This window comes from Rattus norvegicus, chromosome 6 (genome assembly GCF_036323735.1).
Source record: "Rattus norvegicus strain BN/NHsdMcwi chromosome 6, GRCr8, whole genome shotgun sequence".
NCBI classification, from domain to species: domain Eukaryota; kingdom Metazoa; phylum Chordata; class Mammalia; order Rodentia; family Muridae; genus Rattus; species Rattus norvegicus.
Genome location: NC_086024.1, coordinates 108654416 through 108669544, shown reverse-complemented (window position 1 = coordinate 108669544; position 15129 = coordinate 108654416). Strand labels below are relative to the sequence as shown.

At 48.6% G+C, this 15129-nt stretch overlaps 1 protein-coding gene across 10 annotated transcripts in view; it reads left to right on the top strand.

Moving 5' to 3' along the window:
• Positions 1–15129, top strand: part of Dpf3 (double PHD fingers 3) — a 278933-nt gene that overhangs the window by 187180 nt on the left and 76624 nt on the right. For all 10 annotated transcript variants that reach the window (XR_010052069.1, XR_010052068.1, XM_008764749.4 and 7 more), the window contains one exon: positions 7083–7220. Coding sequence is in view for 8 of the 10 variants with exons in the window: in XM_008764749.4 (XP_008762971.1) it covers positions 7083–7220 (138 nt within the window). In the remaining 2 variants the exon portion in view is untranslated. The remainder of the gene's footprint in view (positions 1–7082; positions 7221–15129) is intronic.

Below are 15129 nucleotides of genomic sequence, written 5' to 3'. Positions count from 1 at the left end.
TTAAAGCTTTCAACTGGAGTAACATATTCCCACATCTCCACTCCCAGATTTGCAGGGCAAGGTTAGACCCAGAGGGACTGGGGGGGGAGAGCTCAGTTGGTGAACTGCTGGCTCTACAAGTGTAAGGACCCGAGTTTAGTTCCTGGAACCCACGTAAAAAGCTGGGTGTGGTAGTGTGCGCTTATAATCTGAGCACTGGAGACATATAGACAGGTGTTCCTGGGCTCACTGGCCAGCTAGTCTACCCTATAGAGAACTCCAGGATATAGAGAGCATCCCCTACGCATGCACACATGACGCACGTGCACACACAAATGCACAGAAGTATTTCAAGGTGGTAGCCACAGAGCATGAAACCCATATGCTGGGTATCAGAATTGAATGAAGTTGGCCCTTAGTGTTTGGAGTGACTGGAAAGTAGGATTAAACACAGGAAGTTAGTGTCCTCTCTAGCTTGCCTACAGCGATCAGCCCGGGATTTCTAAAGCAGGTTGTCCCATCAAAGTGTTGCACTCTGACTCCATTGCTATTCCATCAGAATTAATCACGGACTCTTGACCTCCTCTCTCATCCCCTGATGATGTCATTTGGAAGACTAGGTTTTAGCATCAGTAGCTTTGTTTGGAGCTCAGTGTCCTCTCCATTAACTCCAGTTCCTCCTAACTCGCCTCTCAAGCTGCCCTCCCCAGCTGCCTCCCTTCAGCCTGTGACCTGCTCATAAACCACCCTGGTAACTCTTGATATCCCCTTCCTCGCCAGCTGCCCTGTCCCCTCTGGAATGAGTAGTCTGTTAGGCTGTGCTTCCTCCTTGATTCTCGGAGCATGCCAACCATCTGCAGCTTTGTCTCAGCTTCCAGAAGGTCAAGGCTTATCTTCTTGCTCTGGTGGCCTCCCAAGGGCCATATGCAGTAGTCCCTTCTCGCTCTCCATCTCTTGGCCGTCCATAGTGCTGCTGCCTCTAAGCCTGAGTCTGCTCGTCTTTAAGATTGGTGCCCTTGTTCCTTTTCTGTTGCCGTGATACAACACCATGACCAAGGACTGATAGACGTAGCTTGTCTTTTGCGATTTTGTGGGTTTTCCTCTTTTCCACCCTTTCAGCCCCTTAACGCTTGATGAGAGAGAGAGAGAGAGAGAGAGAGAGAGAGAGAGAGAGAGAGAGAGAGAGACAGAGAGACAGAGAGACAGAGAGAGACAGAGAGAGACAGAGACAGAGAGACAGAGACAGAGAGAGACAGAGAGACGGAGAGGGAGAGGGAGAGGGAACGATCCTTGAGTAAAGTCACAGGGTGGAAGGGGGACATTAGACAACTTCTTGCTGATTAATGTGTCGAGTTCCTTGGAGCAAGTTTGACTTTTTGCCATAGGAGATCTAATTTCCTCACCTTGTTCCTTCTTTTTGCACGTGGCACTTAAACAACTGTAACCAACAGTCAACCAGCCCCACCCTGCCTCTCAGGTCCCCAGTCCCACCCTGCCTCTCAGGTCCCCAGTCCCACCCTGCCTCTCAGGTCCCCAGTCCCACCCTGCCTCTCAGGTCCCCAGCCCCACCCTGCCTCTCAGGTCCCCAGCATGTATATGCCCTCTGAAAGGTCCCCAAATTTTCAAACATCACATAATTGTTCAGACTACCCACAGCGGGCAGAATCTTGCCCCTGCTAGAGCATGAGGCAAAACCCAAGGAGCTGTTGTGGATGTCTGGAGCAGCCCCAAATCCCACATCTGAGATAAAAACAAAAACAATCATAATATTTCTGCTTGCTTTTTAAAGGAACCCAAAATTCCAAAATTCTCACTATGGAAGCAAGAATTTATTTGAGCTTTTAGTTTCAGAGGGCTAAGAGTTCATCATGGCAGGGACTCATGGTAGCAGGCAGCAGGAACAGGTGAGAACTCACGTCTTGAACCACAAGCAGGAAGCAGAGTGAACTTGAAATGGCTTAAAGCTTTTAAACTTCAAGGTCCACCTCCCACCCTCAATGACGTATGTCTTCCAGTAAGTCCATACCTCCTAGGCCTCCCAAACAACCCTGCCAGCTAGGGACCAAGTGGGGGACATTTCTCATTCAAGCCACCACCATGGGTTACCTGGGGCTCCCATACTTCTGTCCTGAAAGCCACCGCCCCACCCATGGCACGTGCTTCTGGCTCTCACGTGAGTCTTTGTTAACTAATCTAAAAAGGAAACTTAAGTCTCCACCTCTGTAGGTCCTCCCACAGTTTCCCTTGCTGTGTATCAACAACCGTAACTTCCCATGCCACAGTGCCTATAGCCCAACCACATCTCTTTCCGTAAGAAAAAGGCTAACCCATTTTTTTCTTCCTTACATCTCATTTTTCTCCTCTATTCTAACAGCTCACCCAAATCAGGAAACTGGGCGTCTTTCTTACTTCCCTTAGCTGACATCCAAGTGCCTGTCGCAGTCAGACCCCATGCTGGCCATTGCAGACGGAGTGTGTGTGAATGTATAGGGTCTGTCTCACTGGCTGCCTGTAGGGGTGATGTGGATTAGTCCTCGGAAGGTGAACACCAGGGTCCTGATGATTGGCAGGACCTCCCTGGGGAAGGGCATTAGAACGAAGAGTTGAAGGATGATTAGACGCTCATCAGGCAAACTGGGGATGGGGAGTAGGTGATGCAGAGGGAAGAGCATGCTCGAAGTCTCTGTGGTAAGGAAAAAGCTGCTTGAGAAATAAGCAAGAAGGCAAGGAGGAGGCAGGACCTAGTGCCAGATGAGGCCAGGCTTGGAGAGTGCACCTCAGAGACAGCCATGACAGTTGGCACCACATTGCATTCTTACTCTGCTTTCTACCAGGTTCTGCCTTGAACCCCTCTCCTCACAATTCACTTCCACCCATAAGGCCATTTTTTCACCCACCAGCAAGGCAAATGGTGTCCTGCCACCTTTACATTCGTCCTGCCAGCAGTAAGCTAGAATACGGACCAGATTAACTTTATCCTCTAGGCTAACTGCCTCCCTCCATCCCTCGTTGTCAGGATGGAGTCAAGCCCACTGCCTTTCTGTTAGCTCTCTCCATCCCCACCCCTCTCCTCACTCCAGCTTTCTCCAATGGCTCCCGGTACCAAATGGCTATGCTCTGGAGCCGCAGGCCAATCTTGCTCACCTCATGCCCTCCTACAGGGTGTTCTTACTCTAGGAATCCGTTCTCCCCAGCTCAAGCTGTCTGCTGCCCCTCTCAGATACCCACTCAGCCATGCCTGCCCACACAGCCATGTCACATCTCTCCTTTATAGGCACATCTCTTTGTCTAGACCGAGAGCTCCTTGGAGGAGAGGGGTCTGGGCCCCATTGTCTTTGTCTTTTTGGTGCCACTGAGCTAGCGTGTATTAGCATTACGTTGTTGGAGGTCTAGTGATGAGGGACACTGTTCGAATGAGCCACGAAAGATGAGGCTCCACCCTGAGGCACTTTACAAGGGAGTCTGGCTTCCAGGACCCTTCCCTGAGCTGCCTGGATCTGTATCTTCTAGTGACCAATCCCATGCCTCAAGGAAGGCTCTACCCTATACCCATATACTAGGAAGGTAAGTAGACCAGGTTGGTTAGAGTCAGGCCTAAGTCTTCTCAAGCTTTAGAACTAAGAGCTTCCAGGATAACGTGGGTTCCCTGGTTTATCGAGCAGGTGGTTGAGTATCCCCCATAATCCCCATCGCTTCTGAGTCAGGGGCTGGTGTGTGTGTGTGTGTGTGTGTGTGTGTGTGTGCGTGCGTGTGTGTGTGTGTGTGTGTGTGTGTGTGTGTGCGTGCTTGTCTGGGAACCACATGTTGAGAATCTGTGCTCTAGCAAAGGACTTCATTCTCCAGGGTACCACCCTGTACAGTGCTAGGTGAGGAGATGGACGCTGTCACTAGGGTTCAGCTTTGTAGGTGTTAGAGTCATTAGTGTGAGGTTAGTGTTAGTCTTAGTTTAAGGTTTCCATTGTTAGGATGAGACCCTATGACCACGACAACTCTAATAAAGGAAAACATTTAATTAATTTCAGAGGTTCAGTCCATTACCATCCTGGCTGGAAGCATGGCATCATGTAGACAGACATGGTGCTGGGGAAGGAGCTGAGAATTCTATGTCTTGATCTGCAGGCAGTGGAGGGGGGCTGTGTACCACACTTGGATAGAGCTTGAACATAGGAGACTTCAAAGCCCACCTCTCAGTAACACAAGGCAAGGCCACACCATCCAGTAGTGCCACTCCCTCTAGGCTAAACATTCAAACACATGAGTCTACGGGGGCAGCCGTATTCTAACCACCACAGTGCGGCTAGATGGATGAGACACCATAGGCTTGCCTGCATTCCTGGCTCTTGTCTCTCCCGCAGTGTCTCTATGACCTCTCGCCAGCCAATCAACAAATATATTCTGTAGAATGTGCACGGCAGCAGATGAGGTGGAGCTGAGGAAATCAAATAAGTCAGTAGGGAAGCACCCTGAAGGGAAGACTGTAGGTGTAGCAGGATCATTACCCAAGTCCTGGGGAGGAGCACCTGTTCTGAAGGGTGGGGAGTTCTCATCCCTGGAGCCCAGAACAGGCTTCTGGACTATTAGTGGGATAATCTTAGTGGATGGTTAGTGGAGTGACAGTTAAGATCTTGAGATTCTGTGGTTAAGAAAAAGGTGCAGTGGTTGGCCCGGCAGTGCATGAACAGTTAGCTCACTTAGAGTCCTGGGTGGATCCGCAGAGGGCCCAGGTGGCCTTGTGCAAACACTGAAAGCCTCTCCAGTTTGAATCGCCATGCATTCCTCATGTGTGTTTGGTGACTAAGTGGATTCATATCCGATGACCCTGTAATTTGTTACTTATTGACCTCAGATCATTTAAAAGGTTAAATGGAAAAAGCCACAAGCAGGCAGAGAGTGTATCTCAGGGGCCTCTTTAGGTCCTGCTTCCTAAGTCACATGGGACTGAGATGCAAGGCACCATCTTAGTTTGTTTTGAGAGAGGGAGTGAGGGAGAGGAGGGACACACACATACACACACATGTACACACACACACACACACACACACACACAGAGAGAGAGAGAGAGAGAGAGAGAGAGAGAGAGAGAGAGAGAGAGAGAGCGTTTGAATTTATAGCTGCCAAGCCCCCAGCTTGAATTTTAAACACTCATCAAGGATGTCCAACCGATGCCAGATTCTACAGAACAGGTTGAGGGATCAAAGTTCTTCTTTGGGAGGGTCCAGCCCTTTAGATGTGACAAACAAGGCTTATGTCTCTTACCCATTAGTTACCATTTATTGAAAATGACTATTAGGTTAAACTCTGATATTCTTTACAAATACTATTTATGATATTTTGATTAGCCTTCAAAATGAGTATTATTATCTTCATTTCCAGAGGAAAGGCACCCAGAGAGAGTACGTGTCTTGTCCAATTTCACATAGCAAAACTCATTTGGTTTTTGGAGGTTGACTTGGCTGTAGAATCAAGCCCATAAAGATAGTTCAAAAATTAAAGCTCTCCGCGTCTGAGTTCCAATGCAGTATTATCAAGTTGACTCCAGCAGTGTATCAGTTGAACAGTACACGCTGACCAAATGGAGCGTGTTCTAGGAATGCAGGAATGGTTTGATAATAGGAAATACTAGGAAACCAACCTAATTCACCATATCTATAAACTAAAGAAACACCAAGCATTAGCAGATGCTTAAAGGGCAGTCGATAAAAACTTTCTATAATAAGATTCTAAGTCAGGAGTAATAGGAACGTCTTAAATTTAATAAAGGCTAAAAATTAGCTACCAAGTCATTCAAGGCATGAGACACTAGATCCGGCCTCATAAAAATAGGAGATGTCCAATTCTGCCACTTGAAACTATTGTTCTGGCTATTACTCAAAATGAATTATGCTAATTAGAAGTAGTTTACTTAAATAAGGGAGAGAAGAGATGGTGCTATCTAATTTTGCCAACCCTAGGAGAATCTGAGGAAAAGACAAGCTCTGAGAAGTCCTTATGATAGTGCCTAACGGTGCTTCTCCTTATAGTGGTGGTCACGGCCACTGAATTTGCATGGCTAGAGCTGAGGTTTGAGCATAGGTCTGATCCTGAAGTCCTGCTCTCCCTCCCCATGAGGCATTTATGGTCTCTGGTGACAGTGATCTGGGAGAGAGTCCCTCAGAGCAGCCCATCCCCCAGTGCTCCAGCAAAGTCCGCTTGGCTTGGTCTGCTGGGCGGGCAAGCAAGACTGAGCATTTGGGACCACAGTTCGACTTTGAAGACCCAAAAGCTTCTGTTCTTGACAATCCTACCCCCAAAGCCTGAGGTCTGTGCTGAGTGTGTGGAAAGCATGGTTGGCGGACTGCCCTGAGGTCACTCTGCCTGCCTTTTGGTCTCTAGGTCCCAGGCAGCTGGAATACTGAGCAACCCCCTTCCTTCTTGCCTCTAAGATGCCATTTTAATATTATCAGTTGTCTTCTGTCTAAAGTCTCATTTGAGAGAGGCCTGGGGGTGCTAGGGGCTAATTAGGAGCATTGAGGTCACAAGCTCTTGGCTGCTCCAGTCCCCAGGATGCCTCAGTCTCATTGTGTTCGTGGTGAGGCTGGAGCACATTTTCCTGGCATAAGTCACAGGGTGATACATGGAGAACGTTACCCAATGGAAACTTTCCTACTTCATACAGACTCAACCACAGGGCAGCAGATGGGTCACTGCCGAGGAATCCAGGAGACCTGGGTTCTGGTGGCTCCTCTGCTGATGTGTGTGCTATGCACGTCACTTAGTGTTACGGGCTGCTTTGCCACATTGGTGACCTGAAATGTTGGACTGGATCGGCTTCCAGTGATAATTGGATTCAAAGTTAGGAGGACCATGCCCATCTCTGCGTGCACAGGCTGGGAGCATGGCTTAGCGACGGAGCACTTGCCTAGCATCCCTAGCTCCATAGCAAGCACAGTCACACAGTGCTCGCCTCAGTACTCTGCGCTGTGTCCGTGAGTCACGTGGTTACAGTGGTGTGGGTCTGAAGGTAGGAATTATTTTTAAGGGGACAGTCGCCCTGGAGTATGAAGAGAGTGACCAAAGAAGCTGCCGACATTGTCCTTCATCGTGTCTTCTCTTTGCTTCTCTAGTCTGTGGCAAGCGCTACAAGAACCGGCCGGGACTCAGCTACCACTATGCTCACACTCACCTGGCCAGCGAGGAGGGAGATGAAGCCCAAGACCAGGAGACCCGATCCCCACCCAACCACAGAAACGAGAACCATAGACGTGAGTTTCCGCTTGTAAGGTTAGGGCGTGAGGGACGGGACGGGTAGTTTGGGTACCAATCTTTTCCTTTCCACTCTGGAATCTGGCAGTAAAAACCAATGGGTCCCGGTGGTCTGCGGTAAGTTGGCTCCTAAGCTCAGCCAGCTCCCACACGTATGGCTGAGCTGAGTTACCAGCTAAGTGCAAGCAGGTCAGAATGCATGTGATCAGCCTTGTCTCCAGAGAGAGGCGGGGTGATGCATGAGTGTCCAGCAGAAGGGGAGTGTCCTCACCTGGCCGCTGTCAGAGGCTAGACCTGTCCACCTTTTCCCTCAGCTTCAGAAGGTTCGCTCACAACTGTTGAGACTGACCGGTATTGGTCGGTTGCTATGGTTTTCCTGTATGGGTCACTACTTAGGGTACAGAACCCACCGGCTGTTGATGGATATGTCACTTGGGATGACACTTGGCTCTGAAGACTCAAAGTGATCTTGTAGGTTTGTGTGTCTATTCTTCCTCTCCTTCCTCTTCTAGTTATGAATTAGGAATCAAAGTGGAGCTTAGCATTTACCACCTGACTGGCTCTCTACCATGTATTTTGGTTTCTGGGCTGACAGAAACCTCAAAGCAGGATGTGGTCATGGAATCTGTTAAGCTTGCCTCAAGATCTGGGCCTTACTGAGATCACTGGAGGGAAGGGTATCTGTAGACGTATGGTGTGGGCTTTGTTTTCTTTATGCAAGTTGTTGGTACATTTCTTTTAGTTTTTTTAGATATAGTTTATCATTTCATGTATGTGAACATTTTGCCTGCATGCATGTGTGTGCACTACATGCATGTACAGTGCCTACTGATGTCATAAGAGTGTGTTAGATTTCCTGGGATTGAAGTGACAGATGATGGTTGAGAACCACCATGTGGGTGCTGGGAATTGAACTTGAGTCCACTGGAAGAGCATTAAATGCTCTCAACCACTGATCCACCTCTCCAAACCCTGGGAGATGTAAGTATGTATTGTATGTATGTATATATGTATATAAATATATATGTATACATATAATAATATATGCATGTATATAAATAATATATATATTTTTATGTACCTTAAAGTGAACCAAGAGTGTGACTTGTAAAGTGTCCAGATTCTAAATTTAAAGTTGACTCCTGTGTGGTTGAAGCTGTCAGCTTAACTGACATCAGATGGACACTTTCACCAAGTACTTGAGATCATGGACACACACACCCTTGTCCGAGACCTTTGTTTGGATTTGTGCATGCTTCTTGGTCTACACCCGTGTTCACTGGTAATGCTGACTTCTTTATTAGTATGCTATGGCTAGCAGCCAAACATCTCAGACCCGTAGTCTTAAGTACAAAAATTAAGCTTTTATAGATCTGGGGGCTTGAAAAACCAAGGTCAAGGTACTGTCGAGTTGGTTTCTTGAACTTCTCTCCTTGGCTTGCAGAAGGCTGTCCTTTGGCAGTTCTGCTCATTTCTCTCTGTGCACATATATTCTGGGGTCTCGATTTTTTTTTTTTTTTTGGTCCATGTAACCTCTTATAAGGTTACCGGGCAGACTGGATAAGACTCACCCTAATAGCTGTGCGCTTTCTCTCCCTCTCCCTCTCCCTCTCCCTCTCCTTCTCCCCCTCCCTCCCTCTCTCCTTTCCTCTCTCCTTCTCTCCCTCTCCCCTTTCCCTCCGCCCCTCTCTGTGTGTATGCCTCTGTCTGTCTGTCTGAATGTCTTTCTGTCACACTTTCAAGGGCTCTCAGTTGCTTTTCACTTTATTTTTGAGACTGAGTCTCTCACTGAATGTGCATGTCACTGATTCGGTGAGCCTGGCTATGGAGAGCTCCAGAGGTCACCGGTCTCTGAGCTCTGGGAATATGGGCATGTGTAGCTGTTGCCATCTTTCCCCATAGGTTCTGGGGGTGTCTACACTCAGTTGTCATGTCTGCTTTACCAGCCTAGCTGTCTCCTCAGCTCCAATGGCCTCATTTTACCTTTACTTTGTTTATTTTTAAAAGAAGATTTCTTTTCACTGTGAATTATGTGAAAGGGGAGGGGGGTGGGGGATGTGCACATGAGTGGAGTGCATGTGGAGACCAGAAGAGGGCGTCAGATCTCTGAATCTGGAGTTACAGGTGGCTGCCAGTCACCCTATGTAAGCTCTGGAGACTGGATAAGGCCGGTGCACTCCCTTAACCACTGAGCCATCTCTCCGGCACTTTAATTACTTTCTTTACCTCTCTCTCTCTCCCTCCATTAGAACCAAATGCCAAAGTACTAGAGGTTAAGCTGCAGTAGAGAAATTTGGAGTTGGGGAAAACACATCCCGTGACATTAATTTGTTTCCAACTTTGAGGGTTCAAGCTTTTAATGTGACAGACCCTTGCTTTCTCACCTCCTGTTGCCATCTGGGCAGAATCTGGGAAGCAGGGCTGGAGGAGGAGGATGGCTTCGCTCTTTCTGCACCAGATCTGAGTCTCCATGACACCCAGCTCGCTGCCTGCACTTTGGGAGAGTTTTCCTTCTCTGTCAGGGAAGAAAGCCTATCTGTACTGAGGCGGCTGGCAGTGCCCTTCCCCTTCCTGTCTGGTCTAAGTGTCTAGGAAGTCGTGAAGAGCTGTTGCCTCCTACCAGGAAGAGGCTGGAAATGATCTTTGGTTTTAGGTGTTATCTGGAAAGCAGAGATTAATGACTCATCTTCTCTCCAAAGCTCCTCTCAGCTTTCTTGCTCATTCCTGCAGCGCTAGCCTGTCTCTTGCATTTCTTCAATGCCTGGCCACTTGCTCCTGTGTTCAGGTATCCCATTTTATAATGTTCAAATGGTTTTTCCTTTGAGTCGTGTTTGCCCAGTTCCCCTACAGTGCCCACAGCCAGCGGTGTCTGTGCACACACATGCATGTATGTATGTACACATGTACACCTTGGCAGCAACAGTAAGTGGAAGGAGGCAGTCCCCTTCTTGGCTGTTCCTGAGGTCTCCTCCGGGTAGGCTTCTGTGACCAGCACTGACATTCTTTGTCCTTCCAATCAGAATCTTGAATGCAAGCTTATCATTAGGTATCTGTGTCTTCCTTAGGTGTCCCTGGGGAAATAGCATGGGTTTGATTAATAAAGAGACTGTGCCTTTCGTTTTCCAATGTCCCATGCTGGTCTCCATCCACACTCTGGTTCATCCTTGTCTTCTTTTTTACCTTGCTGATGAAACACCAGCTTCTCACAAAGCCATCACATGACTGACTGAAACAGAATAGCCCTATCTGGGCTCATCTCAGTCCTCCCCGTACAAAGATGGTTCCAGAATCCTCAGAAAGATCCTTTATTTTACTTGATTTTTTTAATGATGTCTTCTCACAACTTCACCCCCTACCCACCCCTGAGAACTCCATGACCAGCCCTAATTTCATACATAGGGAAGTGGATGCAGCAGATAAGCTCTTACTGTCTGGAGAAGCCATCTTCCCCTAGGCCCAGTTTCGCTGAACAAACCCCATGGCAGCTGCTCACCCTGGCTTTTGTGGGCCACACACATACCACTGATTTTGCTTGCTGCTCCAAATGTGCACTCTGGTTCCTCCCACATGCCCCTGGTGAGCAGGCCCCCACCATTTTCCTGTGAGCACTAATTGCTGGCATCATTAATACCCAGTTATTAGCTGCTCTCACTGTTTGGGGCTTGGAGTGGGCTCCCATCCATACTGCCCCTAAATGCCACTGGGGCTGCACGGTGAACTGAGTGTGACAGCCCCGCAGCATTCTGAGGGCTCAGCTCAGCCCTCCACCTCTTCCAGGCTTCCAGACCGAGGGAGGGAGGCAGAAGAGTTTAATCCTGGAGGCTAATGCTCCCCCTGAGAAGGTCTACATGCTGGCAAGTGCATTTACTAGAGCTTCAGGGTGACCCCAGCTGGCGTCATCAAAAAAGAACCCCAAAGATATAGGAGTATGCAGGGCCACAGGCAACTGGTTCATACCACCCATGGCCATAGGTCACAGTGACCTTTTGACTTTGGTATTCCTGCTGTCCCCCTGCCTCCCACCCCCACCCTAGAGGATGCAGCCTTGCCTCTGTTCCTCCCCCACTCTCTCGTTTCCTCCTGAGTTTCCACTTCCTCTTTCTTGCTATAGGTTTTCCTTCATTGCTCTGGGCTTGAGGCTCTCTGCCTCAGTGGAAGACGAGTAGCTGGAAATGCTTGGAGCTTTGCCCTTCCTTCTGAGGAGAGAGGACATTTCTGATGAGGCTTCTTCCCTTGGGCTGCTGCCTTTCTCCCCAGATGAGCCTGGGGTTTTCTTTTTCCCTCAGTTTCTCTTGCCACCTTCGTCTCCTTCATCTCTAGCTATGGGCACACATGAATAAAAGGGGAGGAGTCAGGACTGCGAGTGTACCACTCAGAGGCTCTCCTTAGCGACTCAGAGCGACTTTAGTCAGCAGGTTAAGGTTCGAAATCTCAGCAACCCAGGCCCACAATCTCTGAAGTCTTTTAAAATCCCTTTAGTTTTCTCTGCGCAATTGGAATCTGCCTCAGACACTGTTTTCAGGATACTTTTTGGGGGTAGGAATGAGATCAAAGTCTTAGATTCAAGCATGAAAACAGTGTAAATAAATTAGTACTGTTCATTCATTCATTCATTCATTCATTCATTCATTCATTCATCAATAGCATGCAATCACCCACCCACCCACCCATTCGTGCACCTATCCATCCCCAAGTTTGGTGCCCATAGTGAGTGTTGACTAAATGCTGAGCCTGAGAGGCAGAGCTATGCGAGAGCCAGCTCACCTTGAAGCGCTCACAGTCTCAGATGGGAGTGCTCCGTGGGTCCCGAATGAAGGATGCGCTTGCCTAAGGCTCAGAGTCACTGGGTGTACTCCACGTCTTGAGGCAGGACTGCTCTTGCTGGGAAGCTGACCTTGCTTGTTGACATACTGGACGTGGAACTTCTCAGGCTCCACAGCAGAGAGTCCAAGGGTAGGAGCCACATGAAGGGTATTCTGGTTTGTGCTAAAGCCCTGTGAGGTTTTGAAATGGTTCGCTGAGGAGGTTCTGTTCAGACCTTGAAAAGCAAGGCAGAGTATTGAGGAGGGAGACGACCTCCCTGGTTTCAAAATGAATGCATACAGATGAAAGGAAAGAGGCCCGTGATGTCATGGCAAATTCGTACATCAGTAGCAGTCAGGTCTCATGGGAGTATTGAAGTCAGGGCCGAGTGAGGCAGGATGCCACAATTGGAGGCACCTTCACCTTGCAGTTTTTATTCTGTGGGAACTCTCACAGCCATTCCTCGAAGAGAGGATTCATTTTTATTTTTTTAATTTTATTTAATAGCATAAATAAATATATGCTTTCAGACTAAACTTGGAGTTCTTAAGAGGGATTTTTTTAAAATACTGTTCTATAAAATGTATCTCGTCTGTTTTTCAGGACCGTGTAGTTGAGGTTGGGAGGTCCTAGGTCCCTGAAAGTCAGACTCCTGTGCGGTGCTCACATGCTGGTTCTGAGTTAAGCTTTCCTCTTTGTCATTCTTAAGAGGAAAGTGCCCAGAGCCAGTGTGCTGCTGAGGGCAGGGTGTACTTTGTAGAACTGTAAGGGGAGAGCCAAATTGATTAAGGGTAATGTCTGCTGATTAGATAATCTGGAAATTAGTCTGATAATGTGCAAATTATCTAAGAGCAGTGCATGATGTCATTGTCACACTGCTGGGAAAAGTCCAGCAGATGTTTGTCTTCTGCTGTAGGCCCAGGGGCAGCTGAGCACAGGCTTTGGGAGATGAAGAACATTTTAGAAATGTGCTTGGGTATCTCTGAAAGGTGTGTGAAAGGAAACCCATTAGGCCCGCTACCTAGTGACCGTGGTACTAGCATTCGAGCCTTGGCTAGAGGGGAGATGAGGCAGAGCGGGATGTGTAGCTCTTTCTGAGGAGGTCACCCACTTCTCCCCTCCTGCTTTCCCAAACGGCAAATTCGAAAACCAGCAGCAGACATTCTTCCGATGAGTTATGATCTAAATGGTTTGCAGGCCACAAAGCAAGAAGCCTGAGGGGTTGCTCGGTCCGTGGAGATGTAGGTGTCTGGAGGCAATTTCTCAGCCTGTGGCAGGCGGATAGCGATGCACCAGAAGTGAGTGGTCAGGGTGTGACCTATGACCCTGTCACCCTGTCCCCCACTGCTCTGTGGATGTGGGTCAGCTACCGACACCCTCTCCCCTTAGTTGCCTCCTCTGTAACAGGGAGGTTCCCAACCTGGCCTTGTGGACTGGCTGTGTGTTTTCAATGAGACGAAGGGGTCTGGGAGGGACACTAAGCCTGCTCATTGTGAGTAGTCATGTCCCATCCTTGTCCTGTTTGGACCAGCAGAATGTGTCTGTGACCACAGATGGCTAATCTGGGTCAGGGACTCCATTTGAGGCAGCGCAAGGGGCCTTTTCTGGCACTGATGCTAACTGCCCCTGACGACTCATTGGTATCCATGGAGATTATCAGAGCCTGACCTGACCCCAGCATATCCTTTGCTAAATCTTAGCCATGGCACAAACTCTTCTGTCCATGCAGAACCCAGGTATCTATGAAGCCCTCGCTTTAGATGTACCCAGTCGTGGGGATATGTACAACCAGGCCTCCCAGTTGGGACAGCATATGGTCATTGTCCTTGGAGAACTTCTAGGGTAATCGGGGGATAAGATGGATGCATGAAAGGTGGTGAGAGAAAGAAGTGGCCTAGACTCCAGTCGAGGGTGCCCTCCCTTAGTCGTGGAGCCAGTTTCCTGGGGCTGACTCTGTCCGAGGCTCTCTGATTTCTCTCACACTTGTGCTGTAATTCTATAGAATGCTCAGGACTGAGGAGTTCCACAGGCTGACCGGCACGAGTGACAGCAATAGCACTTGTGGCCTGTCCCGAGTGTCGCAGGCACTGTTCAGACCGCTCTGCTCAGCTCATTCATTCGTTACAATAACCCTGTAAGGCAGGTGCTGTCTTGCCCAGAAGCACATGAGCACATGAGGTGACATTCCCGCGGATGGCATGAACGTGGCTTCGTGAGTTTATCTCTGTTTCTTGGGAGAGCTTATTTATTTAGGGCTTTGGTTTTCCTCCCGTTTCATTAGAAATGAAGTGGTTTTGCACGCAGGCGAGGAGAGAGGGGAGGAAATGATGGAAAATCTATTAGGTGCCTGGCAGTTTTCACACATCATCTCATGTAATGCTCACGGGTCCAAGTGGCATGTGTGAGCATTCTCATTTCACAGGGGAGGAAATGGAGGCGCGGGGAGATCTGAGTAACTTGTCTCAGTGTACTCAGTACGCTGGAAGGCGAAGTTGGGCTTGGATACCATTCAGTTCTGTCTGGACACTGGAATCCCAAGTGATGGATCCCAGGCCCAGGCTCCATTCTCATGGACCTACTGACGATGTCCCTCTGTTAGCCCGCTGTCAACTGCATCTTATTACACAGTGGTTTGTCAGGAGAGACGAATGCATTGACAGACCACGTCTCTGTTAGCTTAGGCCGCCTGTTAGTGTGTGTCTTTGTTAGGTTTCAACTGTCGCGACAAAACGCCATGCCAAACAGAACTTAGCGGGGAGATGGTTTATTTAACCTTACATTTTTAGTTAACAGTCCATCAGTGAGGGAAATCAGCACAAGACTCGGGCACGGCAGGAACCTGGAGGCAGGAACTGAGGCAGAGGCCACGAGAGAGTGGCTTGTTCCTCTTGCCTTGTTCATCCTTCTTTCTTATAACACCCAGGACTAACAGCCCAGGGGTGGCACTCCCCACAGTGATCTAGGCTCTCCCGTATCATTCGGCAATTAAGAAAATGCACCAAAAGCTCACCCAGAGGCCAGTCTGGTTCTGGTGGAAGCATTTTTCTCAATTTAGATTCCCTCTTCCAAAATGACTCTAACTTGTGTCAATTAGACACAAAAACC